The 27,430-nt window shown below is 43.7% G+C and overlaps 1 protein-coding gene across 2 annotated transcripts in view; it reads left to right on the top strand.

The window, feature by feature from the left end:
- LOC137650094 (PX domain-containing protein kinase-like protein) overlaps positions 1-27,430 on the top strand; it is a 793,620-nt gene that overhangs the window by 59,679 nt on the left and 706,511 nt on the right. For both annotated transcript variants that reach the window (XM_068383187.1, XM_068383188.1), the window contains exon 2: positions 26,067-26,255. In XM_068383187.1, the coding sequence (XP_068239288.1) occupies positions 26,067-26,255 (189 nt within the window). The remainder of the gene's footprint in view (positions 1-26,066; positions 26,256-27,430) is intronic.

Here is a 27,430-nt window from a genome sequence, read left to right on the forward strand (position 1 = left end):
AGAGGGTTTTAAGGAACCTCCCAATAAGTACGCAAACGTTCTTATGTCTATTGATCGCCCAGTGCACATCACCAAAGAGCATCTCGTGATGCCTAAGAAGCTTCCTTCACCAGAAGCTGGCCCTTCTAAACACCATCTTAAGAGGCAGTCTCCTCCTCCAGGACTCCCTAAGGAAACTCCCGACATGTTTTGGGCCGGAGAGCTTCCTTCCTGGTTTGACACCTTGATGTTGTCTTTGCAGAAGTCACTGGGGTGGCCCTTTCCATCTGTCCAACACCCTCCTTGTCCACAAGCTACTCCTTGTATATCTCTGGACAAGTCATCTTCGTGCTCTGCGGACATTCCTTCTATCCCAAGGAGGAGATCTGCTCTTGAGTTCTGTTCTTTTGGTATTTAGATCAACACTACCTCGACCTAGTGCCAAGGAAACACAGGACTTCTGCAGCTGGCCCACTTACAGGACCTCTTACCTTAACACGGGTCAAATCAGGTGACAGGATGACAACCAAGCAGAGAAGGAGGATAAAGCGTGTCACACTACCACACATAGATATCCATCCTTGTACAAGTAGAGACATTGGTTCCCCTCGAGAGATCGCCATCCACCCCTTCATCCCCCAAACTCATCGAAGTTGTTCCCCCGTATCATCGTCCTGTATCTCTCTCCTTTGAAGAGGAGAAAGTCACGGCTCCCAAACCGCAAAAGACTAAAGAACCGCAAGTTTCTTTAGAAACAACGGTCCTGAAGAAGCACTTCATTCCCAGGGAGGAATCTAAAGATTCCAAAACAGTTTGAAAAATTTAATGGCCAGGGAAGCTCGAAGTCAGGAGCAGGTGAAGGGGTCTCCCGAGGCGGGACCATCTCAGATTGCAGGTGATGACTTTGACCTACCTCATACTTTCTTAGACAAGAGTCCGGAGGTAGATGAGTTCAGGGACACGGACGAAGAATTCCTCCCTAAAGTGGCTAGCCGGAAGTTCCACTATGAAGCTGAGCACAAAGAGTCCTAAACCACCCAAGACCAGTGCAGCTCTTCCCTGGTGGGCTGCCAGAAAGAAAGCTATCTCCCAGATAGCAGGTGCTTCTAGCTCTCTTAGAGCAGGGTCTTCCACCCGATCTCTTCCACTTTCTTTTGTACTCCAAAGGGAGTACTACGAGATCCAGGACCTTCCTCGTCCTACCCTGACTCCTGAGCCTTCGGTGAAGTCACTCACACTGATCGTTCCACTTTAAGGACTATCCTCCTTGAGAGCCTCCCTTTCTGCCTCTGAGCTACTTAATATAGAGCGAGGCGCGAGGTATGCCATGAAGGCTGCTTTGTGGTTTGACCTACGGTTTGGGTCTCTGGGCCACATTATTCGCTCCGCGAATCTTTCTAAGGAGACGATCAGGTGGTCCTTGGAATCCTTCCTTCTGTCCAATAACCAGACCTTGGAATTCCTTTTGCACCACACGGTCAACTTGTGGGCGAATGCGATTCTATAGCAAAGGGATACAGTCATAGGAAGGTTCCACAGGCTGGTGCCGAAAGTGGAGGTGACGCACCTTCGGAACGCGACCCTCGAGGGAATTTCCTTCTTCAACCCTGAAGAGGTGGAACGAGCAGCTGACAGGTGAAGAAAATCCTCCAAGGATTCTCTCCTCCACAGAGCCATGACACAGGGACATTAGTCACAGCCTTATGGGAGGGCTCCTATTTCCCCTTAAAGATCACTCCAGCTCTTCCTGTCCCTCAATATCAAAGACAAAGGTGTCTAAGATGCCCTTTCAGTCGAACAACCAGAAAGGCAGAAAGTTCTTCAGAGGAAGGAAAGGTTATAGAGGAAGCGGTCAAGGTGTCCGCTCCCGCTAGGGAGGGCAATCCCCTCATCAGACCACCAGTTGGAGGATGCCTGCAATGCTTCTGGCAGAGGTGGCAGCATCTTGGGGCTGATCCCTGGAGGATCTCAGTGGTCAGCTCTGGGTATCGCGTCCCTTTTATATAATCTCTCCCTCCTCTGACTCGGAATCCAATTTCTCTAAGATCCTATGTGAAAGGATCGAGTCCAGACCATGCTGCATATGGGCGCTCTCCAAGAAGTCTTGGATGAGTCTCCAGGCTTCTACAGTTGACTTTTTCTGGTGAAAAAGGTGACTGGAGGATGGAGACCAGTCATAGATCTCTCGCCCCTTTTTTTGGTGAAAAAGGTGACTGGAGGATGGAGACCAGTCATAGATCTCTCGCCCCTGAACAAGTTTGTCCTTCAAACTCCGTTCAGAATGGATACAGCAGACACAGTCATTCAAGCAGTAAGACCAAAGGACTTCATGTGCACGTTGGATCTCCAGGACGCATACTTCCAGATCCCAATCCATCCATCTTTAAGGAAGTATCTCAGGCTCATACATGAGGAAAGACACTATCAATTCAAAGTTCTCTATTTCGGTCTCTCAACAGCACCCCGGGTCTTCACCAGGGTGTTCGGCCTAATGTCGGCATGAGCTCATAAGAATGGCATTCGTCTCCTAAGATACCTCAATGACTGACTAGTTCTAGCAGACTCGAAGAGGACCCTTCTCCATCATCAAGACATGCATCTCAAGTTTTTTCAGGATCTGGGGATTGTGATAACTCTAAAAAAGTCATCACTGCTCCCATCACAGAGACTAGTATACTTCAGTATGATAATAGAGGTACAGTAGTAGGTTGGCCAGGGCACCAGCCGCCCATTGAGATACTACCACTAGAGGTATTGGATCCTTTGACTGGCCAGACAGTAATGCATTGGATCCCTCTCTCTGGTCACGGCTTATTTTTTCTTTGCCTACACTTACACAGAATAGTCTGGCCTATTCTTTACATATTCTCGTCTTTCCTCATACACCTGGCAACAATGAGATACTTAACGCTTCTTCACCCAAGGGGTTAATTACTGTACTGCAATTTGTTCAGTGTACTTTCCTCTTGGTAAGGGTAGAAGAGACTCTTTAGCTATGGTAAGCAGCTCTTCTAGGAGAAGGACATTCCAAAATTAAACCGTTGTTCTCTAGTCTTGGGTAGTGCCGTAGCCTCTGTACCATGGTCTTCCACTGTCTTGGGTTAGAGTTCTCTTGCTTGAGGGTACACTTGGGCACACTATTCTATCTTATTATTATTTTTTTTCTTCCTCTTGTTTTTTTGGTGTGTTGGGCAGGCTTAATAGAAGGACCATAGATGCCTGGTGGTTATTCAAGAGGTTGTCTTTTCCTTTTTGTGATTCTTTTTCTTCTCAAAACCATCCTTACTGTCCTCCCTTCAATTGAAGTGGCTATCCTGGAGGGTATTTAGCCTTGCATGGTGTATCGACTCCTCCATGTGGACCAGTTTTTCCGACTTTTTACTATAGTCTATGGATATCATCAATCACTTTATTTATAATTCTCTACATATTGTTTTTGTTATAATTCTTGTTAATCTAGGTTTTAAGTATGATGTCTCTTTTTTATTTCTATTAATTCTTATGCTGTCTGGAAACATTGAGCGAAATCCAGGACCAGTACGTCCTAGATTTCGTCAATGTCGTCTTCTGTATTGCAATATTTGTGGTCTTCATGCAAATATCCAAGACCTTGCAGTTGCGTCCAGACAGTATGATATTCTTTTGTGCTCAGAAACTTTGGTTTCTAATATGAGGCACTCATCTGAGCTCCTTATAACTAGTTTTAAAAAGCCAATAATTTTGAAATTTGATGCCATCCCTAGGGCCAGGGGAATGGCGGTGTATATAAGGACCAAGTACCCTGCTTATCATAAGTCCTGCTATCAATATGGATGTCATGAGATTCAGGTAGTAAAAGTTTGTGGCAGGCATAACAACTTTTATTTGTGTTCGATCTACCGGAATCCAGACATGGATGATTCTATCTTTGATTGTCTTCTTACCATTATGGCCAAGATACAAGATGATAGAACGGCTTCTTTTGTCTTTGTTGGTGATTTTAATGCTCACCATAGGGAGTGGTTAAGTTCTATCTCTTCTACCGATCGCCATGGCTTAAGAGCTTTAGACTTTGCCTCTGAATCAGGCTGGTAGCAAATCATAAATGAAGCTACTCACAGGTCTGGTAATTGCTTGGACCTCGTATACACTGACTCCCCTGGCGTTATAACTAGTAAGGTTGGTTCTCCAGTCGGGACATCTGATCATGCCTTGATTTCATTAGTAGTGAAGACTGAGCAACCTGTCCCTGATTTATCATACTCTTGTAAAATTTATATGAAATCCCAAGCAGACTGGAATAGGATTTTGCATGATCTTTTGTGCTTGAATTGGTCACAATTATATAGTAGTGTAGATCCTGTTGTCCCTTTGAATGAGAATCTAGTCAACATAATTGATAGGTGTATCCCTTCTCGTATGCTAAGGTACCGAGTGAAGGACAAACCATGGTTCAGTGATGATTGTAGACGTGCTTATTTGGAGAAGCAGGAGGCCTATCACCTTTGGAAGGGTAACTGATCAGATTTGACTTGGAACAATTATACTCAGCTTCGAGCTTTTGCTCAGGTAGTTTATGCCTCAACTGAAAAGGAATACAATTTAACCATAAAAGAAACCCTTTCTGGTACAATGCAGGAACATAAATGGTGGTCTACCCTTAAATCTGCACTCTTTGGTGTAGATGCAACAGTTCCTCCTTTACTTAAATCAGATGGCTCAGTCACTCACTGTCCAAAGGAAAAGGCAACCCTTTTGGCTGATGTTTTTAATAGTAAACAGAGTACAGTAATGAAAAACTTGAACTTCCTCATTCCTGTATTCCTGAGGCTAAACTAACTAGTTTAGCTTTTCGATCTCGTGAGATTAAAGCTCTGTTGATGGACCTTGATGCTTATGGAGGTGTAGACCCAATTGGTGTTTGTGGTAGCTCAAGTCCCACTGATTACCGCCCAATTTCCATAACTCCCATATTATCTAAAGTTTTTGATCGTCTTCTGATAGGTTTGCTGAAGGTAATCACCTACTCCCTAGTTTGCAATTTGGTTTTCGTAAAGGCCTTGGAGCATGTGATGCCCTTCTTACAATCTCCAATGCTGTACAGAAATCCCTTGATTGTGGTCAGGAAGTTCGTATGATTGGCCTTGATTTTAGTGCTGCCTTTGACCGTGTTAATCATGAGGCCCTTGTTTTCAAACTGAAACCGTTGGGAGTGGGTGGGTTGTTTGTTAGCATTATTATTTATTTTTTAAGTAATAGATCTCAAAGAGTTGTTGTTGATGGGCACCCTAGTGAGTATAGGAATGTGATATCTGGTGTTCCACAAGGTAGTGTTCTTGGCCCATTACTTTTCATACTATATACACATGACATGTGGTTTGGCCTAGAAAATAAGCTTATTGCATATGCAGATGATGCTACTCTCTTTGCATCAATTCCATCCCCTGAATGTAGATCTGGGGTTGGTGAATCCCTTAATAGAGATTTAGCTAAAATTAGTGCATGGTGCAAATTATGGGGTATGAAGTTGAATCCTAACAAAACTCAAAGTATGATTGTAAGTAGGTCAAGGACGGTGGCTCTTCAACATCTGGATCTCAGTATTGATAATGTTTCTTTAAATTTGTATGACACTTTTAAAATTTTAGGTGTGATTCTCGACAGCAAATCTACTTTTGAGAAACACATTAGGTCTGTCTTCTTCAATTGTACAAAAGATTGGCTTATTGAGAAAGTCTTACAAGATTTTCGGTGATCAATCTATTCTTAAGAAGTGTTTTAATTCTTTCATTTTACCTTGTTTTGAGTATTGTTCTCCTGTCTGGTGTTCAGCTGCTGATTCTCATCTTAATTTGTTGGACAGAAACTTACGGTCTATTAAATTTCTTATTCCTGATCTAGATATTAATCTTTGGCACCGTCGTTCAATTAGTTCACCATGCATGTTGCATAAGATTTTTCATAACTCTGACCATCCTTTACATTCAGATCTCCCTGGACAATTCTATCCTGTTCGTAATACTAGGCAGACAGTTAATTCTAATAGCCAGGCCTTCTCCATCATGAGGCTCAATACTACACAGTATTCTAGAAGTTTTATTCCAGCTGTTACCAAGTTGTGGAATGATCTTCTAATCGGGTAGTTGAATCAGTAGAACTTCAAAAGTTCTAAGTTGTTAATAGTTTATATAGGATATATCTGTTTTGACGCTGCTACTGTTTTTAGAATGTTATATTGTTAATTTATTTTCATCATTTATTTATTTCCTTATTTCCTTTCCTCACTGGGCTATTTTTTCCTGTTGGAGCCTTTGGGCTTATAGCATCTTGCTTTTCCAACTAGGGTTGTAGCTTGGCTAGTAATGATAATAATAATAATAATATACACTCATACAGAAAGCCTTTCCATCAGATGACAGCATACACAGGCTGAGAGAAGCGGCTTGTCCCTTCCTCAGATGGGAAGACATGCCAGCCCATCTGTGGTTGTGCCTCCTAGGCCATCTAACCTCTCTGATTTATCTTGTTCTAAACGGACGCCTCAGAATACGATCCCTCCAATGGCATCTAAAGTCCTTGTGGGACCACCACACAGGGTCCCCAGACCCCCTAGTGCCAATAGGCCAGGAACAAGTAAGGGGTCTCCAATGGTGGGTGGCAGAGGAAAACCTCTGTAAAGGTCAAGATCTTCTTGTCCCTTTTTTGTGTTTGTTGCTCTTAACAGATGCATCAAAACAAGGGTTGGGAGCCAACTTGCTGTACCACACGATCTCAAGCCTTTGGTCCAAATCCGAAAGGTACTAGCACATAAATCTCCTAGAGATGAGAGCAGTCTTCCTAGCTCTCCAACAGTTCCAACAGTTGGCGGGTCACTCTGTGGTTTTGATGAGTGACAACACCATAGTAGTGGCTTACATGAAGAAACAAGGTGGTACCTTTTCATACCAACTAGGCCGTCTTGCAGTAGAGATACTAAAATGGGCAGAAGATCATTTGGTAGTACTGTCAGCTCATTTCATTCCGGGCAAGGGGAATGGGTTCACAGACTACCGGAGCAGAGCGAATCAGATATAGTAGGTTCCGAATGGTCTTCGAATCCTCTGATAGCCAACAAAGACCTGACTTTGTGGGGGTTCTCCGACTGTGAACCTGTTCGCAACGTCCCTGAACTTCAGGCTCCTGCTGTACTGTTCCCCAGTCCCAGCCCCTCAGGCTCTATGGCAGGATGCATTCCAACAACGGTGGGACAACATCGACGTGTATGCCTTTCCCCTCGTTTTGTCTGATGAGGGGCTTGCTCAACAAGTCCAGAGCATCCTAAAATCTTATAGCTCTGCTGTGCCATCATGCAGAGTGGTTTCCAGATCTTCTGCAGTTGGTAGTAGATCACCCGAGAGAACTTCCTCCACGTCCGGATCTTCTCAGATAACCACATGCCAACATCTATCACAAGAACGTCTAGTCGCTTTGGCTTCACGCCTGGAGACTATCCATTGTTACAATGAATAAGGGTTTGTGTGAAAAAAACTCTACTAATTGTTTGTATTTTAGGAAAAATACCAATTACTTTCAAAATTGTGTTTTATTTAATGTTACAGTCTTTTTATCAAGCCCCAAGCCCCCCCCAAAAATGACTTAAACTGTTATTGTTTCTCTTAACAGGTAACTGCAATAAGACCCTACACGAAGTAGGGAGTCAAGTAGAGATATAATGATTGGAACATCTCCGCTCTGCTCCTGCTGTATTTCAGACATCCTGGTTCTGGTTGACATGAAAAGACTAATTAATGATCTGTCGAAAATGAGAATTCAAATGTTTTGCTAATAAGTGTGTCCTGCAAAAACTTTTACTGTATACCAATATGTTTGTTACCTATTACCAGATTTGTACAGTGATCTTTTTTGTCTGTGGAAAAAGTGGGGAACAGGGACAATGAATTCAGCATGATCATTTATTCAAAGCTGGGTATAATGGAGCTAATGATCCTGACAGGAAACCCTCACTTGATAGGGGTAGAAAATAGCCCATAGTGGAATGCTATCCTTTCTGATTGAAAGCGTTTACCTGCTGACTGTACTCTTGTAGCAATTCTATGCTTGTGAGCAATCTGTTATTTGTCCTGTAAGTAACTGTCAGCGTGTGATAATGAAATGGTTTCTCACTTGCCTTAAGGCGCATCACTGTATTGTCTATATTAAGAACTTAATTCCTGGAACATTTTTGCATTCACCATTTGACTTTGACTTCTGCACATCTATTGCAAGACACCAAGATGCCACTAATTTTGTCCCTTCTTAGTAACATATTGCTGAATAGTATTGCAAATTTGTTAATTGCAGAATAACAAGTTCAGGATAAAGAAGCCTACAGAGAAGATGCAAATAATTCCTTGGATGAGTTTTGAAGAAATTTGAGTATTACCCTTTTTCAATTCCACAGATGCTCATTGTTCTTTGGCCCGCAGCCCTGTTAAAAGCTGCATTTAGAATGATCCTCATTGTTTATTCTATTATAGGATAACTGGTTGTAACTGCATTTTAAGGGTAGGGTACGTTTTGGCGTAGCCGTTTGGACGCGGCCGTTTTGGCACGGCCTTTTGGTCACCAGCCTGTTTGGCGCCAGCCTATTTGGCGACGGCTGTTTTGGCGCTAAAAACGTGTTTTATTTAAAGATCTTATTTTGTTCATAAATCTTAAGAGAATATTTTATCCATAAATCTGTCTTAATGGGTGGACAAAATTACAACGTTTCAGTTATAAATTGAAGGATTATATACCTATATAGAAACGGGAAAATTTTATCTCTCCTCATTTAGCTGTTTGCTCAGGCAGTTTTGTTCCTGCCAACAAGCGACGTGTGAGTTGAGTTAGTTAGTCAGGCATTAAAACCGAGGAGGAAATGGAAGAAGACGACCTCCTCTATTTCTCCCTGAGATTTGGAACCTTTTTCCTAGAATGTTAAATGTGGAACACTGCACAAATAATATGTTGAGGCAGCCCACTGTCGACTGAAATACAAACTTGGCACACAACATCCCACCATATGGAAATTAATAGATGCCCTACGTAAAGTACAGATTGATTGAGATGCATATTATGAAAAGTTACCGGTTTGTCATGAACCAACACTAAAACTAAAAGAGTATAGAGATGCAGACAGAACAATTCAGGAAACTGTTCTTAGATTGGAAAGCATCGATGCTGTCGAGTATTTGAGAACCCTTGCTCATAATTACCAGATAAACTAAATAGAGTTATGTTATGGTTTCTAGTTTTTAGTGTATGTTTTTACATTTATGAGCCACCTTTTACTTTTCAATAAAAGTTATGGAGTTTTGAATGCTTATGAATTTATAAACTTATCATTCCCAATGTATGGCTGGCGCGAAATTAGATGGTGCCCAAACGGCCGTGCCCAACTGTCAGGTGACGCCTGACTGGCTGTGCCCAAACGACTGTGCCAAAATGGCCGCACCCAATAGTCATTACGAGTATAGTGTGTTTTCTGGGTCGACCTGTGACGGCCGGTGAAAAGTCCTTCTTTCTACCTTTTCTGATATAAATCTTCCAAATATACCACAGAAAAATAAAAGCATGGAATGCAGAGGTTACTACCCTCGCGCGAGCACCTCGTGAGTGTCGTGTATACATCAGGGGCGTGTGAAAAACCACTATTCACAGGCTGTCTTCCAATTAGATAACTCCTTCATCAAAGGGAAGGGCCGAAACAAAGACCCCAGAAACCACACTTGTACCACGCCACCGCCACCTACACGAACACCCTCCAGGTCATCCTTCTGTTTTGGACTTGCCCGCTAAGTCGTAATTGTTTTGTTCGGTGTTTTTCGCAAGTGATTGTCGTTAATTCAACATGACTGACATTGCTACTTCACCTTTACCAATGTTAAGTACCATAGTTTGTTTTGACAGTTTATTTCAGTACCGGGCATTTGTTCTTTTTCCAGTATTGTGGATTTTAGTTTGGGAAGCGGTTGGCCTGCCTCGGTATCGGCAGCCATTTTGGTTTTGTTCGCTTCGGTAGTTTTTTAAGTTAATATTGCCCATCTGGTACTCTGTCATCTAGGTTATATCACTTACGTTTTATGACCAATATTATTATCATTATTTGTTATTGGTTTTTACTATGGTATTTATTTGCTAGCAAGTCCAATTTGGACCTACAAAGAATATCGATCTAGTCTTTGTTATAGTTATGTACACGCCTCAGGAAGGTGTTCGTTTTAGACTATATCTTTATGTTTATTTGTTACGTTGTCGTTATTCTTCGTTCTTGGTTATTACAATTTTATCATTATTCTTATCATATTATTGTGTGATTTTGGTTCTTTATTATGTAACCTTGAGAGCGTGAGCATAGAGTGCTTGTTTTCTGTTACTACAGTTACGAGTTACCCCTTTTCTCGTTTTCTTTATTAAGCTCGAGTAGGGGAGGTGGATTTCCCGTTTTCCGTTTTATACGATCACGAGTTATTCCTGCCTCCTCTTATTCTCCGGGTTGATGATATTACGTTTAATGATATTCACGTTTTATTGATGTATTTACTGTTAATATAGCTAGGACTAATAATAGGTTCCGTTAGTGTATGAGTCATTATTGGGGATCACTTTATGCCGACACCCTTAGCTCCGCCTGAGTTATACTCCGCTATAATGGATACTCATTGGGTGAGAACTAGTCAGATATTTGGAGTGCAACGGTGAAATCCGGCACTCAGACTCCGGCTGCGGCCTTTTGCACACGAACCTTTGTCATGATTGATCACAATTACATTATTACGGTCCCTTTATTCATCGAATCTCCGGCTTCACTGGAGTTAACACAGACGTGCAGCATTGAGGTTAATATTATCTTACCGCTGAGGTTCACGATTTCACGATGACGAACCTTTGTCACCAGATCTCCGGTGCAAACAGAGATCAATCAGACGATCAGAACCAGGGTACGAACCCTTTTTCATGAATAATCACAATTTCATTATTACGGTCCTTTTTCATCGAATCTCCGGCTTAACCGGATATCACACAGACGTTCAGCATTGAGGTTAATATTATCTTACCTCTGATGTTCACGTTTTCACTATGACGGACCTTTGTCACCGGATCTCCGGTGGCAACAGAGATCACTCAGACGTTCAGTACCGGGGATAACATTATTTTACCGATGAGGTTTATAGTTACATGTTACGTGGTTACTGGATATTAGTATTCTATTGATTCATCTGTTCACTGACCAGTCTCAAGGAACAGTAAATAGCCTCTCATGGCATGGTTGGTTTCGACCTGGCTTTTCATTAGAAGGGGCTAGCGTTCAATCCCAAGTACTGAGTAGAAATTTATTTCTATTTGAACACGATGTTGTATGGATATTTATCCATATATATACATATTTATAATTAAATATATGCATAAATATAGACATTATTATTAATTTAGATATTTGGTTGATCCCAGCCTGTGAATAGGATCACTAACCAGAGTTTCAAGGAACATCCAGACATATGTCTCCTTTCTTTCCCAGAAGGTCCGCCTACATGGTATGGTTCCCGGAGTCAGGCACGCTCTGCTACGAGCTGTCCTCCCTACTCCTGACCGATGATGTAAGTTGGTTCTAATTTGTTTCTTTTTGGTATCCTTTGGCGATGATTTAATTTGATCTGGATTTATGTATACATTGCTTATTGAGGAGAACGGTCTTCTCCTTCATCACTAATCCCCTCACTTCTTTCAGGATGATGATGAATCTCTCCGGCCTGCAAGAGCGGCTCTCCGCCCTTGGGTATCGAGGTTTGGAAGGAATGCTCCATCTGGCGGACCCTATCTCCTCGGAGTGTCCTCTCTAGGGTTGGACATCGACCCCATGGACGGTCAGGTAGGTGGTGATGAGTTTTGAGCCTTCAGCTTTGCCATTATCTGCGTCAACGACCTAGGACCCTCAAAGGATCCTGATGTTCATATTACCTTGCATAAAACCGTGACTGCTAAAAGCCAGGGGTAGGGTTAAAGAGCAGATAAAACACATTCTAGGGCAAGCCAAGGGGCTATGACGGAGCTCAAAGATATGGTGGCGAGTCGGATCCGTTCAGGAACTCGCATGTCTCCCCCTACAGCCCCAGGCGTATCGAAGTAACCTCCTTCGATAAAAACAACACATAGAAATTTGCCTTACATGTCCCATATATAGATGGTACCATAACTCTGGATGGCATAGACGTCCGCCCTCTGGAGAGCCTAGAATTTACTCTCAGGGACTAGAATTCCCATTCAACGGATTCGTTCGATTGAAAGAGCATGCCTTGGTTAGGTTAGACAAGGTACCGAAGGTAACGGTAATATTTCCTAAAGAGCAGGCCCAATCTGTCTGGACCAGGATGTTGTCGGTCTGGGGGTACGCTAATTCCAAGCTCACCCCACACAATGGGGACTACGCCATATCTACAACTGCTCTCATTATTACCTTGCCTATTATGGTTAAATTGACAGGTCTTACTATTCAAGCTGACAAAGAAGGTTCGGCCATGCCGGCTCTTAAAGAGACGGACCCCACCTCGGGGAGCCCCTAGCCTTGATTGATCCCACTGAGACTTTGTTTCGGATATTCACGAAGAACCAATCTCTGTCCTTCCAATTCGACCTACACGCTTTGTGGTCTGCTCGGGTTAGTTGTAGGAAATACTTTCTGTGTGAGGCCTCTATCAGACAGGAACCGAGCAGGCTGATAGTTTCCTCCTGATGGGGTAAAACCCTCTTCCCTCAGGAAGAGGTGAACAAGGTTCTACAAGATGATACGAGAGCAAACCAAAATTGCAGGAAAGGCGGGGCCTCACTGCCAAAAAGAAGGTCAAAGACCAAAAGCAAACTTTCTTCAAGAAGAAGCAGAGAGTTCCCCTCTATAAAATGAACCGGGGTCACTGCCATCAATAGTTAGTTACCCACTCGTCATCACAGTCTTCCTCTGATTCGACGCCTATGCATCCGAATCCCCCTCATCAGGTGGGCTACCTCACTGATTCCCCAGGTACACAGCCCAACCCCGGTTGGATGTCCTCGCCTGCATACAGCCCTAGCTCCGAACCCTCAGGTTCCTTTCGTGGACACCAGAGAGGAAGCTACAGGAATAGAAGACAGTTCCGCCATCGAGGCGGACCTAGGAAAAAGGGGGCTCGGGGAATGAAAGGACCTAGATTCACTCCCTCACAACGAGGTGGTCCCGGTAGGGGAGAGGCTTTACCACTTTCAAGACCATTGGACCTTCGGTCCGTGGGCTCATAGCATAATCTCTAAAGGTTTGAGGTGGAAATGGCCACAAGGTCCTCCTCCTCCACCAGTGACCTTCTCCCAGAAATCCACTCCCATCCTGAAAGGGTACACCACAGAGTTACTCAAGAAGAAAGCAATCAAACGGGACCGATCACCGAAGTTCCAAGGCCGCCTGTTCACAATTCCGAAGAAAGGCTTATTGGCATTGAGAGTGGACCGGGACTTGTCAAAGCTAAACTCTAACATTCTCTGCGACAAGTTCCGGATGTTGACTATCTCTCAGGTACGGACCTTACTTCCCCGTGGGGCCGTCACCACCTCTGTCGATCTTACCGACGACTATTATCATGTGCCTATAGCTCGAGACTTCTCTTCTTATCTGGGTTTCCGCCTAGGCAGGAAAGCCTTTGCGCTCAAGACATGCCCTTTGGCCTCAACATTGATCCCAGGATATTCACGACACTGGGAGAGACAGTGTTAGAACAACTCAGGAACCAAGAGATACAGATCATTGCTTATCTGGACGTTTGGCTCATTTGGGCCCGGTCGGCCATAGAAGGCAACAGAGCTACGAAGGAAGTACTTCGATTTCTCGACAACCAGTGATTTCGGGTCAATCTCCAAAAGTCTCGCCTGCAGCCATCAGGTCACATAGAATGGTTAGACATTCAGTGGGACCTTTCGAAGCACACGTTGTCTCTCCCTTCCAAAAAGGTAAGAGGAATACTGTAGCTTCCAAGATCAAGAATTTTCTCAAACACAAACAGGTGTCCAGAAAAACCTTAGAAAGTATCATCGGCCTTCTCCAATTCACTTCAATAACAGGTCTCCTATTAAAAGCCAAACTCAAAGACATCAATCGAGTTTGGAGAAAGAGAGCTACAGTACCTTTAAGAGACAAGGTCTCGAAGATCCCCTCTGTCTTGAAAATGAGACTACGCCCATGGTCCGAACTGAAGAACCTCTCCAAATCGGTTCCTCTACAATTCCCACCTCCACAAGTGACATTCTATACAGCCGCGTCTCTAAGTGGATGGGGGGATTACTCCGAACATCAGATGTTTCAGGGCTCTTGGTCACCCGCCATGAACAGTCCCATATCAATGTTCTCGAAGCCATGGCAGTGTTCTTGACCCTGAAGAGACTCTCTCCTCCGAGGTCGAGCCACATCAGAGTAGTGTCAGACAGCACAGACGTAGTACACTGCGTCAACAGGGGAGGATCCAAGTCACCCAACCTGAATCGGATCCTGGTTACTATCTTCGCCTGGCCAACAGAAAAGAACTGGTTCCTGTCAGTAACTCACCTAGCGGGAGTCCAGAATGTGAGAGCGGACTCACTAGCCAGGACGAAACCACTGGAGTCAGAATGGTCTCTAGACATAATTTCATTCCGGTGGATACTCAGGAACCATTAGAAGAAGGTTTACCTATTTCCCCCAGTGAATCTTCTAATGAGACTCTTACACAAACTACGCTCCTTCCGGGGGGCAGTGGCTTTAGTACCACCTCACTGGCCAAGAACAGTTGGTTTCCTCTCCTCCTTGAGTTGGAACTCCGTCCCTTCCGGATCCCGTTCCCCAAACTGATTCAAGTAATCCAAACTCACTGTGTCAGATTACTCAAGGATAGCCAAAACTCTAACTTTGTGGACTACAGGAAGTTTGCAGCTCGTAGAGACGCGAACATTGAACCGGAAAACGATCTCTTCATCGAATCAGACAAAAGGGACTCGACAATTCGCCAATATGATTCGGCCGTTAACAACTAGCAGATTCCCTAAGAGTTCAGACCATACTCGTATGTCTCCGAATATAGCTATCTCTTTCTTGAGGTTCCTATTTGGCAAAGGCCTAACAGTTAGCACTTTAACCACCATCAAGTCAGCTTTGAAGAAGATCTTTCTTGTTGGGTTTAACATTAACCTAGCTGATTCCTATTTCTCATCTATTCCAAAAACATGTGCTAGGCTTTGACCTTCGGTTCAGCCACAAAAGGACTCTGGTCCCTGAACGGTGTCCTCAAAACTTGCGCCGGACACGGACAATGAATCCTGCTCTTATATCACTCTTCTTAGGAAGACTTTATTTCTAACGGCTTTGGCCTCAGGTGATGGAATATCAGAACTAGTAGCTCTCTCACGAACCCGGAAAACATAGATTTCCTCCCTTCAGCCGAAGTACTCCTTTCTCCAGACAATGCTTTCCTAGCTAAAAAATGAGGATCCGCAAAATAGGTGCTCCCTTCGGAAGATTATTCTTCTTCCCAGGATCTTTTCTCTGTGTCCAGTCACTACTCTCAAGGCCTTTTTAGCTAGAACTGCCACCCGCTCGTCTGGCCCCTTGGTTATCAGGGAACAAGGAGGTACTATTTCCATTCACGGTATCAGGCAACAAATCCTCTACTTCTTTAAACATACTAATCCGGAATCATTTCCCCAGGCTCATGATATACGGACAGTAGATACCTCCATCAATTACTTCCAGAACAGGGACTTTGATGATTTTTAGAAAATATACAGGTTGGAAATCCCCTATGGTTGTCAAACGCCACTATCTAAAGATCTTACAGGCCCTTAAATACCCGACGATGGCAGCGGGGAGCCTTTTCCCTCCCCATTAACCTCTACTTCTTCCTTTCTTCCATCTCTTCTCTTCTCCCTCCTACCCGCCACTCACACCACGTCGCCACTCTCCTGGGTAGTTCGTTAGCCCTATGATATTTGCTATGTTTAATTCCTATGGTTTAACTGTTATTGTAGTTACCGTTCCTTTAATGTTTAGATATGCTTAGACATGTAAGGTTTGATGCCTTTTGCGATTCGACACTCAGTTGATTCCTTGTCGTCTCAGTTATTTAGCCTTACGTTCCCTATGTCATTTGGCTAGTTGGTAATTGGACGTTTCTTACATTATTATATTATATTATTGTCGTACATGGTGATTGTATTCTCCTCATTATGTTATTACTTTATTTGGCTTGGAAGGCATTCTCTGGTACATTTTCACCGGCCATCACAAGTCGACCCAGAAAAGGGATTTTGACGAAGGAAAAATCTATTTCTGGGGAGAGACCTGTGACGCCCGGTGAAACCCTTCCCGGTTATTTTTGTACGGACCCACCCTTTCCTTGCCAAGCCATATGTTCTTGCAGAAGGATGACCTGGAGGGTGTTCGTGTAGGTGGCGGTGGCGTGGTACAAGTGTGGTTTCTGTGGTCTTTGTTACGGCCCTTCCCTTTGATGAAGGAGTTATCTAATTGGAAGACAGCCTGTGAATAGTGGTTTTTAAATATTTAACTTAGCCGGTGAATATATAATAGCTGCTGCTCCAGCGGCTCGACAGAAAAACACACAAAAAATCGCGAGCGATCGCTATGAAGGTTGCGGGTGTGCCCACCAGCGCCAACTATCGGCCAGATACCGCATATGCATGTAAACAAGCCTCAATTCTTCTCTGTCGGTCTGAACGACAAGACGTACCATTACTCGCTGTATAACCTGGAGTTTTTCAACAGACTTGGTGAAGTACTTCATTTTGGTTTGAGCTTTCGCAGTGCAGGTGTTTTATCCTCAACTTAAACTCTTGAACTCTTTTTTGGACAGATTTAATTGTTGATGACTTTGGATTGTTTTTTGGACTTTCTTTGACTTTTTCAAAATGGCTGACCCTTCTCAAATTCCTAGATTTCGTAAGTGTAATGCTAGGGATTGCAATAGGCGTCTTCCAAAGACCTCTCTCGACCCACATACTGTGTGTTCTAATTGTCGGGGTAAAACCTGTCAATTAGGAGATCGGTGTGAGGAGTGCGTGGGCCTTTCGGAATTCGATTGGCTTGAATATGACAAGTATTCTCGTAAGCTAGAGAGAGATAGGGTGAGGAGAAGTTCCTCTAGATCGGTAGATTTTTCCTCTCCCCATGCCCCTGAACGTAATCCTTCCCCTGTAGTAGTTGTGCCTGAACCCTCTACTAGCACTCAGGAACCATCAATGCGGGATATGTTACGTGCCATTCATGCTTTGGGCGAAAGAGTTGAGTCGTTAGCTACAGATCGTAATCAGCTCATGGCTGACGTTAAAGAGTTAAAGTGTCAGAGTGCCACAGCGGAAAATCGTGGGAAAGTGATTAGTGCGCAAAGTGTTTTCAGTGTTGCGACCGAGGGTTCGTCTGTTCATGCCTGTCGTTCGCCTAGTCCGGGACCTCTTGCAAGCTCCCAAGCCCAGGGGAGAAGTAATGTCGTACGACTTATGGATTGAGAGGCCTTGATCAGCGAACAGACGTTCCCTCTATGGTAACAGGCGTGTCTCATCAAGACCGCCCCTACCATAAGACGAGAGAGACCATTTTCTCCTCGTCATCCGAAGGCTTTTCGCATAAGAAACCGTGGAGCAAGGTTTCAAGGCCCTTAAAGCGAAAGTCGGTCCCTTCAGGACAGGTCCAGCGTCCTGGTTGTAGCCATTGGGACAGCTCTGACCCTTTGCAGTCATCGGAAGACTGCTCGCCGCCTAAGCAGAAACGTTACACAGGCTCTGAGAGTCTTGGTGTAGGCAAGGTTTTGCAGTCACAGACGTTACCCTCGTCTTTTACCGCACCCATTCCCGTTGATCCTAAATGGGTTGTACTGCAAGACATGCAGATCAAGCTCGCCTCCCTTATGGAAGACTATTCTGCTGAAAAGGTTCACGATGATCGTCGCCGCTTAGCTAATCGAGATCCTGGCCTTCAGCCGCCAAAACGAGCCTTTGCTCGTCCTGTTGACGTTGGCGTTACTAAGTCACGTCAGTCACGCTTTGTAGAGCCTCACTCGATGCAGTCCCGTGTTGACTTTCAGCACCATATGGACGTTCAGCCGCTTCCTAATGCTCTTGTTGACGTTCAGGACGTTCGCCAACCAGCGGAGTTGACTTGTTTTGACGTTGAGCGTCAAGCACCGCAGTCAAGAGTTGTTTTGACTGCTCAGTCTAGGCAGTCAAGGCAGTCTCGAGTTGACGTCGAGCGTCCTCCCGCTCCTGTTGTTGTTGACAGTCAGGCTGTTAAGCAGTTACATGACGTAGCGTCCTGGACTGCTACTGATGCACCAGTGCGTGTGGACTCTGCGTGTCAAGCATTGCCAACCCCTTTGCTTGTTACTCAGCAGTTGTCGGACGAAGATCCTTCAGATGAGGACGTTGCTGATCCTCATCATGATGATCATCCTTCAGATGTAGACGAACCTAAGACGGTTCCTCCTTCAATGGACTTTAAGAAAGTCATGTTGATTTTCAAGGATCTTTTTCCCGATCACTTTGTTACCGTTGCTCCTCGTTCGCCACCGTCTGAGTTTGCTCTAGGCTTACCTGCTAACATGCCAGCCTTTACTAAGCTAGTGCTTTCTCGCTCTTCCAAGAGGGCTTTACGACTTTTAGGCGACTGGTTGGATACCAGGAGGAGTTTGGGGAAGACGGCCTTTGCCTTCCCTCCTTCAAAGGTCTCGTCTAGATCGAGCGTCTGGTATGCCACGGGAGAAGTTCTCGGCTTGGGAGTCCCTGCCTCTGCCCAGGGTGACTTCTCAAGCTTCGTAGACTCTCCCCGCCGTCTAGCCATGAGACACTCGAAGATTAGTTGGTCCTCCTCGGACCTTGACCATCTGCTTAAAGGCGTATACAGGGCCTTTGAAGTATTCAACTTTCTTGACTGGTCATTAGGAGCTTTAAGTAGGAAAATCTCGTCTGCTGACAGAGATGTTTCCTTACTTATCATGTCATGTATGGATAAAGCCATCCGCGATGGTTCCAATGAGCTCGCCTCCACTTTTACGTCGGGAGTCTTAAAGAAGCGAGATTCCCTTTGCTCTTTTCTTTCGCCAGGAGTTACTCCCTGTCAGAGATCAGAACTGCTCTTTGCTCCCTTATCAGCGTCCTTGTTTCCGCAACAACTGGTTAAGGATATAGCTTCTTCGCTTGTGCAGAAGGACACCCATGACTTGATGGCGTCCTCTGCTCGCAAAGGGACTCCTTCTACATCCTTTGCTGTAAGACCCAGGATCGAGACTCCGGCATCCAGATTTATCCCGCCCTTTCGTGGTAGAGCTCCCAGCAGGGGAAGCGCTCGTGCCGAGGGAAAGAGAGGTAAGAAGAGAGGAGCCAAGTCCTCACGTGGCAGAGTCTGACTGCCCACAGCCTCAGACAGCGGTAGGAGCCAGATTGAAGAGCTTTTGGCAGGCCTGGGAGAAGAGGGGCGCAGACCAAGAGTCTGTTCGGTTGCTCAGAGAGGGGTACAAAATTCCGTTTGTACGCAAACCTCCTCCAGTGACAACTACCATAGACCTCTCTCCCAGGTACCGAGAGGAGTCAAAGAGACAAGCCTTAAACCAAGAAGTGTCTCTGTTGCTAGAGAAGGGAGCGGTGGTGAAAGTCTCGGACCTTCAATCACCGGGGTTTTACAACCGTCTCTTCCTAGTCCCAAAGAAGACAGGAGGTTGGAGACCGGTGCTAGACGTCAGTGCGCTCAACGTTTTTGTTGTGAAAACAAAGTTCACTATGGAGACCACGAAGTCCGTCTTAGCAGCGGTCAGAAAGGGAGACTGGATGGTCTCTCTCGACCTACGAGATGCGTACTTCCACATTCCTATACACCCGGATTCCCAACCGTTTCTGAGGTTTGTTTTCAGGAATGTGGTATACCAGTTTCGGGCCCTGTGCTTTGGCCTCAGTCCTGCTCCTCTCGTGTTTACGAGGCTCATGAGGAATGTGGCAAAATTCCTCCATTTATCGGGAATCCGAGCCTCCCTGTACTTGGACGACTGGCTTCTCAGGGCATCGTCCAGTCATCGCTGTCTGCAGGATCTTCATTGGACGTTGGATCTGACCAAGGAATTGGGACTTTTGGTCAACCTAGAAAAGTCCCAGCTGATCCCATCCCAAACTATTCTATATTTAGGGATGGAGATTCGCAGTCCAGTTTTTCGGGCTTTTCCGTCTGCCACCCGAATAGATCAAGCCCTGCTCAAAGTCCAACTAATGCTGAAGAGAGAACGGTGCTCAGTCAGGAATTGGATGAGTCTCGTAGGAACTCTATCATCCCTGGAGCAGTTTGTCTCGCTAGGAAGACTACACCTTCGGCCTCTCCAGTTCCATCTAGCCTTTCACTGGAACAAGGACAAGACGTTAGAGACGGTATCAATCCCGGTCTCCGAACCAGTAAAGGCATGCCTGAAATGGTGGAACAGCAATATCAGTCTGAGAGAGGGACTATCCCTAGCAGTCAAGAACCCAAACCACGTGTTGTTCTCAGACGCGTCGGATTTGGGTTGGGGTGCGACCCTGGACGGTCGGGAATGCTCAGGTCTGTGGACCTCAAGTCAGAGGAGCATGCACATCAACGGCAAGGAGCTATTGGCAGTCCACTTGGCCTTGATGAAATTCGAAAGTCTCCTTCGAAACAAAGTGGTAGAGGTCAACTCCGACAATACCACAGCTTTGGCGTACATCTCCAAGCAAGGAGGCACACACTCCCTCACGCTGTACGAGATCGCAAGGGACCTGCTCATTTGGTCAAGAAATCGAGGCATCTCCCTGTTAACGAGATTTATCCAGGGCGACTTAAACGTCTTGGCAGACTGTCTCAGTCGGAGGGGTCAAGTGATTCCCACGGAATGGACCCTCCACAAGGACGTGTGCAAGAGTCTTTGGGCGACTTGGGGTCAACCCACCATAGACCTCTTTGCCACCTCGATGACCAAGAGGCTTCCAATCTATTGCTCTCCAGTCCCAGATCCAGAAGCAATACACATACTGTAGATGCATTTCTACTAGATTGGTCTCATCTGGACTTATATGCATTCCCACCATTCAAGATTGTCAACAAGGTACTGCAGAAGTTCGCCTCTCACGAAGGGACAAGGTTGGCGTTGGTTGCTCCCCTCTGGCCCGCGAGAGAGTGGTTCACCGAGGTACTTCGATGGCTGGTAGACTTTCCAAGAAGTCTTCCTCTAAGGGTAGATCTATTACGTCAGCCCCACGTAAAGAATGTTCATCAAAGCCTCCCCGCTCTTCGTCTGACTGCCTTCAGACTATCGAGAGACTCTCAAGAGCTCGAGGCTTTTCGAAGGAGGCAGCCAGTGCGATTGCAAGAGCGAGGAGAGCTTCTACCATTAGAGTATACCAGTCGAAGTGGGAAGTCTTTCGAGACTGGTGCAAGTCAGCATCTGTGTCCTCGTCCAGTACCTCTGTAGCCCAAATCGCAGATTTTCTTTTACATCTGAGAAATGTTCGCTCCCTCTCAGCTCCCACGATTAAGGGCTACAGGAGCATGTTGGCTTCGGTCTTTCGTCATAGATGCTTAGATCTTTCCAACAATAAAGATCTCCAAGATCTCCTTAAGTCTTTCGAGACCTCTAAGGAACGTCGTTTGGCAACTCCTGGATGGAACTTAGACGTGGTCCTAAGGTTCCTCATGTCAGACAGGTTTGAGCCATTACATTCAGCCTCCCTGAAGGATCTCACCCTCAAGACACTTTTCCTAGTGTGCTTGGCTTCGGCTAAAAGGGTCAGTGAACTTCATGCCTTCAGTAAGAACATCGGCTTTTCTACAGAAAAAGCCACTTGTTCACTTCAACTTGGTTTCCTGGCCAAAAATGAACTGCCTTCTCGTCCTTGGCCTAAATCTTTTGATATTCCTTGCTTATCAGAGATCGTAGGCAACGAACTGGAAAGAGTGCTATGTCCTGTTAGAGCTCTCAAGTTCTACTTAGCCCGTACTAAGTCCTTACGAGGTAGATCTGAGGCATTATGGTGCTCAGTTAAGAAACCATCATTGCCTATGTCAAAGAATGCTTTGTCATATTTTATCAGATTTTTAATACGAGAGGCTCATTCTCACTTGAATGAGAAAGACCGATGTTTGCTTAAGGTTAAGACGCACGAAGTAAGAGCTATAGCAACCTCCGTGGCCTTCAAGCAAAATAGATCTCTGCAAAGTATTATGGACGCGACCTTTTGGAGAAGCAAGTCGGTATTCGCGTCATTTTACTTAAAAGATGTCCAGACTCTTTACGAGGACTGCTACACACTGGGTCCATTCGTTGCAGCGAGTGCAGTAGTGGGTGAGGGTTCTACCACTACATTACCCTAATTCCAATATCCTTTTTAATCTGTCTCTTGAAATGTTTTTAATCTTGTTTTTGGGTTGTACGGAAGGCTAAGAAGCCTTTCGCACCCTGGTTGATTTGGCAGGTGGTCAAAGTCATTTCTTGAGAGCGCCCAGATTAGGGGTTTGATGAGGTCCTGTTGTATGGGTTGCAGCCCTTGATACTTCAGCTCCTGGGAGTCTTTCAGCATCCTAAGAGGATCGCTGGGCTTCGTGAGGAAGACAGACTAACAAGGCAGAGTAATCGTCTAAGTCAACTTCCTTACCAGGTACCTATATATTTGGGTTTTGTTATGTTATAACTGTCAAAAACTCTAAGCATATACGCTGTAAACTTATTTAACTCTGGTCTCTACCCACCACCATGGGTGTGAATCAGCTATTATATATTCACCGGCTAAGTTAAATATTTAAAAATGATATTTTAATTATAAAATAAATTTTTGAATATACTTACCCGGTGAATATATAAATTAAAGGCCCTCCCTTCCTCCCCAATAGAGACGCAGCGGGACGAGAAGAATTGAGGCTTGTTTACATGCAAATGCGGTATCTGGACGATAGTTGGCGCTGGTGGGCACACCCGCAACCTTCATAGCGATCGCTCGCGAGTTTTTGTGTGTGTTTCTGTCGAGCCGCTGGAGCAGCAGGTATTATATATTCACCGGGTAAGTATATTCAAAAATTTATTTTATAATTAAAATATCATTTTTCACATGCCCCTGATGTATACACGACACTCACGAGGTGCTCGCGCGAGGGTAGTAACCTCTGCATTCCATGCTTTTATTTTTCTCTGGTATATTTGGAAGATTTATATCAGAAAAGGTAGAAAGGACTTTTCACCAGGCGTCACAGGTCTCTCCCCAGAAATAGATTTTTCCTTCGTCAAAATCCCTTAATTGATTGTGAGTGTCCAATGTGTGGGCAGTTTTTTTTTTTTTTTGTTTTTTTTTTTTCCTATCATTTTTTAACCTAGTTATTGTGGGACTGAAGGGAAGAGGGATACTGTATTAGATTTTTCCTTACAATATAAATTTAGTTATGAGAATTGAAATTTTCCTTTATTATTTGGTATTGTCAACATAGTTATTTGAATAATTTTCCTTATTAAATCTGTTGTTTTTAATAATCCTCTTTCAATAAATTTCCTCCTTGAGGGTGTTTTATGTTCCAGTCTATAAATACATTAAAAATGTCATTTTTTTTTCTCCTAATGTTCTTAAGGTTTGCCTAAACCTGAAAAAATCATATTTGGAAAGCATACTGCTTTATTTATTTAGAACTCAGCGCATGATACTGTGGAGAGAGACGGTATAGTCAAGAAAAATAATAGGGAAGTAAGGTTGTAGCTGGGTCCCCTTGCCCAGTATAAAATCAAGGGCTGGTGCCTAGTTCCCATTTCATCCTTAATTGTTTACTTTTTACCCAGATTGCTGGGAATTCCACCGTTTTTTCTTTTTCGACTGTAGTGAACGTTGGAGTGTGGTCAACATTCGGACACTAAACAGTCTGCGTGCTACACTTGGCCACAGTCTGCAAACCCCTACAGCGCCTCCTCTCATAAAGAGGCTTTTTGTAACAATCTGCGAAACAAATATCTTACCACTTACGTAAGTCCATGACGGCAGTGTACCAGTCTAAGTAGACAGCCTTCTGTGGTTGGTGTCATGAAAGAGGTATCTCCCCTCGATGCCACTACTGTATTCCTGTAATAGCGGAATTCCTTATTTACCTTCGAGAGGAAAAACTCCTTTCATTTTGGGGGTTAAAGGCTATTGCTCAGCCTTAAGCCTAGCCTGTAAATTGAATAGTGTAGATCTTTCCTTTTTGTATCTTTCCTTACTTATACAAAGTTATGAGATCACTTGCCCCAGTCGGAGTCTAGACCTCTTCCTTGGAACATAGTTTGCATCCTGAGGTCCCTTAAGAGCCTTTCGTATGAACCACTATGCCATGCAACAGACTCTAATCACACTTTGAAGACAGTGTTCCTACATGCTTTATGCTTTATCATCAGCAAAGAGAGTCTGTGAACTACATGGTCTCGTATGCCATCACCCATTCAAGGGGATGGGGGGAAGTGACACTTGGCTTCATCCCTGAGTTCATTGTTAAGACTCAAAATCCATCGGTCACGGATCCTAGATTCGGGGTTGTCCGAATAGCAAGTCTCCGTTCTGTAACCAATGACCCAGATCAGTTGTTACTTTGCCCAGTTACGAGTTTGGGTATCTTAAACGCACTGCAGCATCAAGACCCCAGCTTTCAGCCTTTTTTGTCAGCTCAGGCAGAACGAAGAGGAGGGTCACCAAGATCACACTCTCCTCTTTGATTAGCAAAGTCTCAGAGTTTGTTCTCCAACAAGACCCTCCTCAAGCTCAACAACCTAGAGCTCATGATGTCAGGGGCATCAGTACATCCCTGGCATTTGAGTGAATCTACTCAGTTTCTCAAGTTTTACAAGCGGGTGTGTGGAAGCGTCAAACAACCTTCACCGCCCGCTACCTCAAAGACATGATCCACAGAAGGCTCGATACGTTTACTATCGCCCCTGTGGTGGCTGCACAAGTGGTTTAAGATGATTTCAGGCTCCTTGTTGGATAAGTAGCAGCTGGTTGAGGGTATTGGTTACCCTGGTTAAGTCTGGAATGAATGAGAGCATGTCTGACATTTTCCCTCTCTTCATTTTCCCCTTTCTTGGGGTACAGCTCCTTGGGTCCTCTGTAAGCTGGCTTTAACCTCTGCAGGTTAGAATCACTTCCCTTGTGTATCTTAGTATAGTTGATAATTAATTATACTGTTGACGTCCCCAATGTTTTCTTGCGAGGGATTACTGGGAACGTCTATATATATAAGACTCCTGTTTTTAGAACTCTGCTTACCTAGGCATTCAGATGCTATTTCTATAACCCTTTTTTCTTTTGCTCAAGCTGCAATAACACACACTGGGATTTATTAGTGAGGTGACAAGGTTTATCCTCAGTTACAATCTAACGTTGTTCTATGACAACCCGGGTCAATGGCTAAGCCAGAAGTCGGACTTCCACCCACCTAAAAGCGAGTCATCCTATGTAAATAGCGGAAGGTTTGTTAGTGTGGGAACAAATGACAAATTTTGAAATAATTTGTTTTTTTTCCATAACTAATACAAACATATAGTTGTTTACAAAAATTATCCCGCCATCACCTGTCCCCTTGAAGTCTTGCCTGAAAAACGAAAGTGAGGCAGCTCTGTGAGCTGTGAGTAGAGATAGGTGGCTGGGGAACCCCCCAGCAACCCCCTACTAACCCACAACAGTGGAAGGTAGGGTTGCAACCTCGCACTTTTTCAGTCTATTGGCGTCCTTCCAGCTTTGCCGAAAGATATATCCTATGTATATATCTTAGGTAAATTTGTCTTGTTAATCCCTACTCTATTTTTCTTTCTGTTCAATAAAGATTTTTCTTTCATATGCTGGTTAAATATCACATAAAACTTGTTCTGGTTAGGAAACAGATGAAATTTATTTTCTTTCCTCAAGAGCAAAACAAAAGCTTCCATGCACAGGATTGAGAACTTTTCATTTTAGAAAATACTACAACCTAGTGGGGAGAAAATTATGTATATAGATAACTTTTGAAGGGTTTGTTTCATTTTAGCTATTAGTGTTGGGTCATGTAAGATTTGCTTAACGGTAATTAATTTAATTCTATTTTTATCCAGGAATATTCATTAGAAGTATTTCGTGCCCCTGACAATGAAGCAAAGTGGTTAGTGAGTCATCGATACTCAGATTTTGTTCAGCTTCATGCTTTGCTGAAGGTTGGTACAGCTCTCCCATCACTCCCACCGAAAAAAGTCTTTGGGAACACAGATCGAGACTTCATAAATGAAAGAAAAGCTGCTTTGCAGGTAAGAATATTTTTAGATTTAAATGTGCAAGAAATTGCAGTTATCCCTTTAGATATTATTATTATTATTATTATTATTATTATTATTATTATTATTATTATTATTATTATTATCATTATTATTATTATTATTATTATTATTACATACATATATTGGCGTGCTACTGTTATAAGCACACATTGAGTATGTGTTGTTTCAGATGTATGTAAATGGATAACAGAATACATCTTATTAGCTTTAAAGTATTTATTCTATAAAAACAACAGAGTTAAACATCTCCATCACTGGAGGAAGCTGGGTTGGTCAGATGACCAATTTTGGTGAAGTATAGATATGAACTGACTAACTTATCGATATCACAGATATCGTATGCTTAGTTTATATTAGACTCGTCACAAACTCGGAAGACACCTGCATCCGGTGACGTCACAAACTTTCACACGCTGAGACAATGTGTTGACCATTTAAGAAGAATGTCATATTGTCGAGGTTTGCATTGTATGTCCTGTTTATGATTTGAATGACTACAGCAAGTCCCACGGCTAGCTCCTTCACCTAACATGACATATTACGTCATGTGTTTTAAACATGTAATATTAACTATTCTAATTATTACATAAGCTCGGCCAGCTATCTCAATTTTTTCACAAAAATTTAACAACAAGCCAAAACATGGTTACTAGGTGTGACTGGACATATGTATTATTCTTTGTTTAACTTTAGCCATAATCAACCGAGGACGAATGTCCAAATAGGCACATTAAAAATAATAACAATAATGCATATGAAAAAGATATTACCAAAGCAAAAAGAAAAATGCATGATAAAACAAAGATCATATATATGGTACATTGCTAGCAAATGATTGTATGGTACCAAAAAAAAAAAACTACTGACTTATATATGATTCGGTAACTTGTTAAAGAATAATTGTTACCTTTGTCAGAAACATAATACTCAATTTTTTAGTGCACAAACACGAATTCCTGGTACGTACACGTATCACGGTTTCGCACATATATATATATATATATTTATATATAGGGCTGATATATTTTATTAGATGCCCATAGATTCTGTTATATATTTTTTTTTTCTCTTTTCTTTTTTAACATTCCGGCTTATATATTTTTATTAGATGCCGAGAGAAAAAAATGGTTTATATCTTTTTTTTT

The sequence above is a fragment of the Palaemon carinicauda genome, chromosome 11 (genome assembly GCF_036898095.1).
Source record: "Palaemon carinicauda isolate YSFRI2023 chromosome 11, ASM3689809v2, whole genome shotgun sequence".
NCBI lineage: Eukaryota > Metazoa > Arthropoda > Malacostraca > Decapoda > Palaemonidae > Palaemon > Palaemon carinicauda.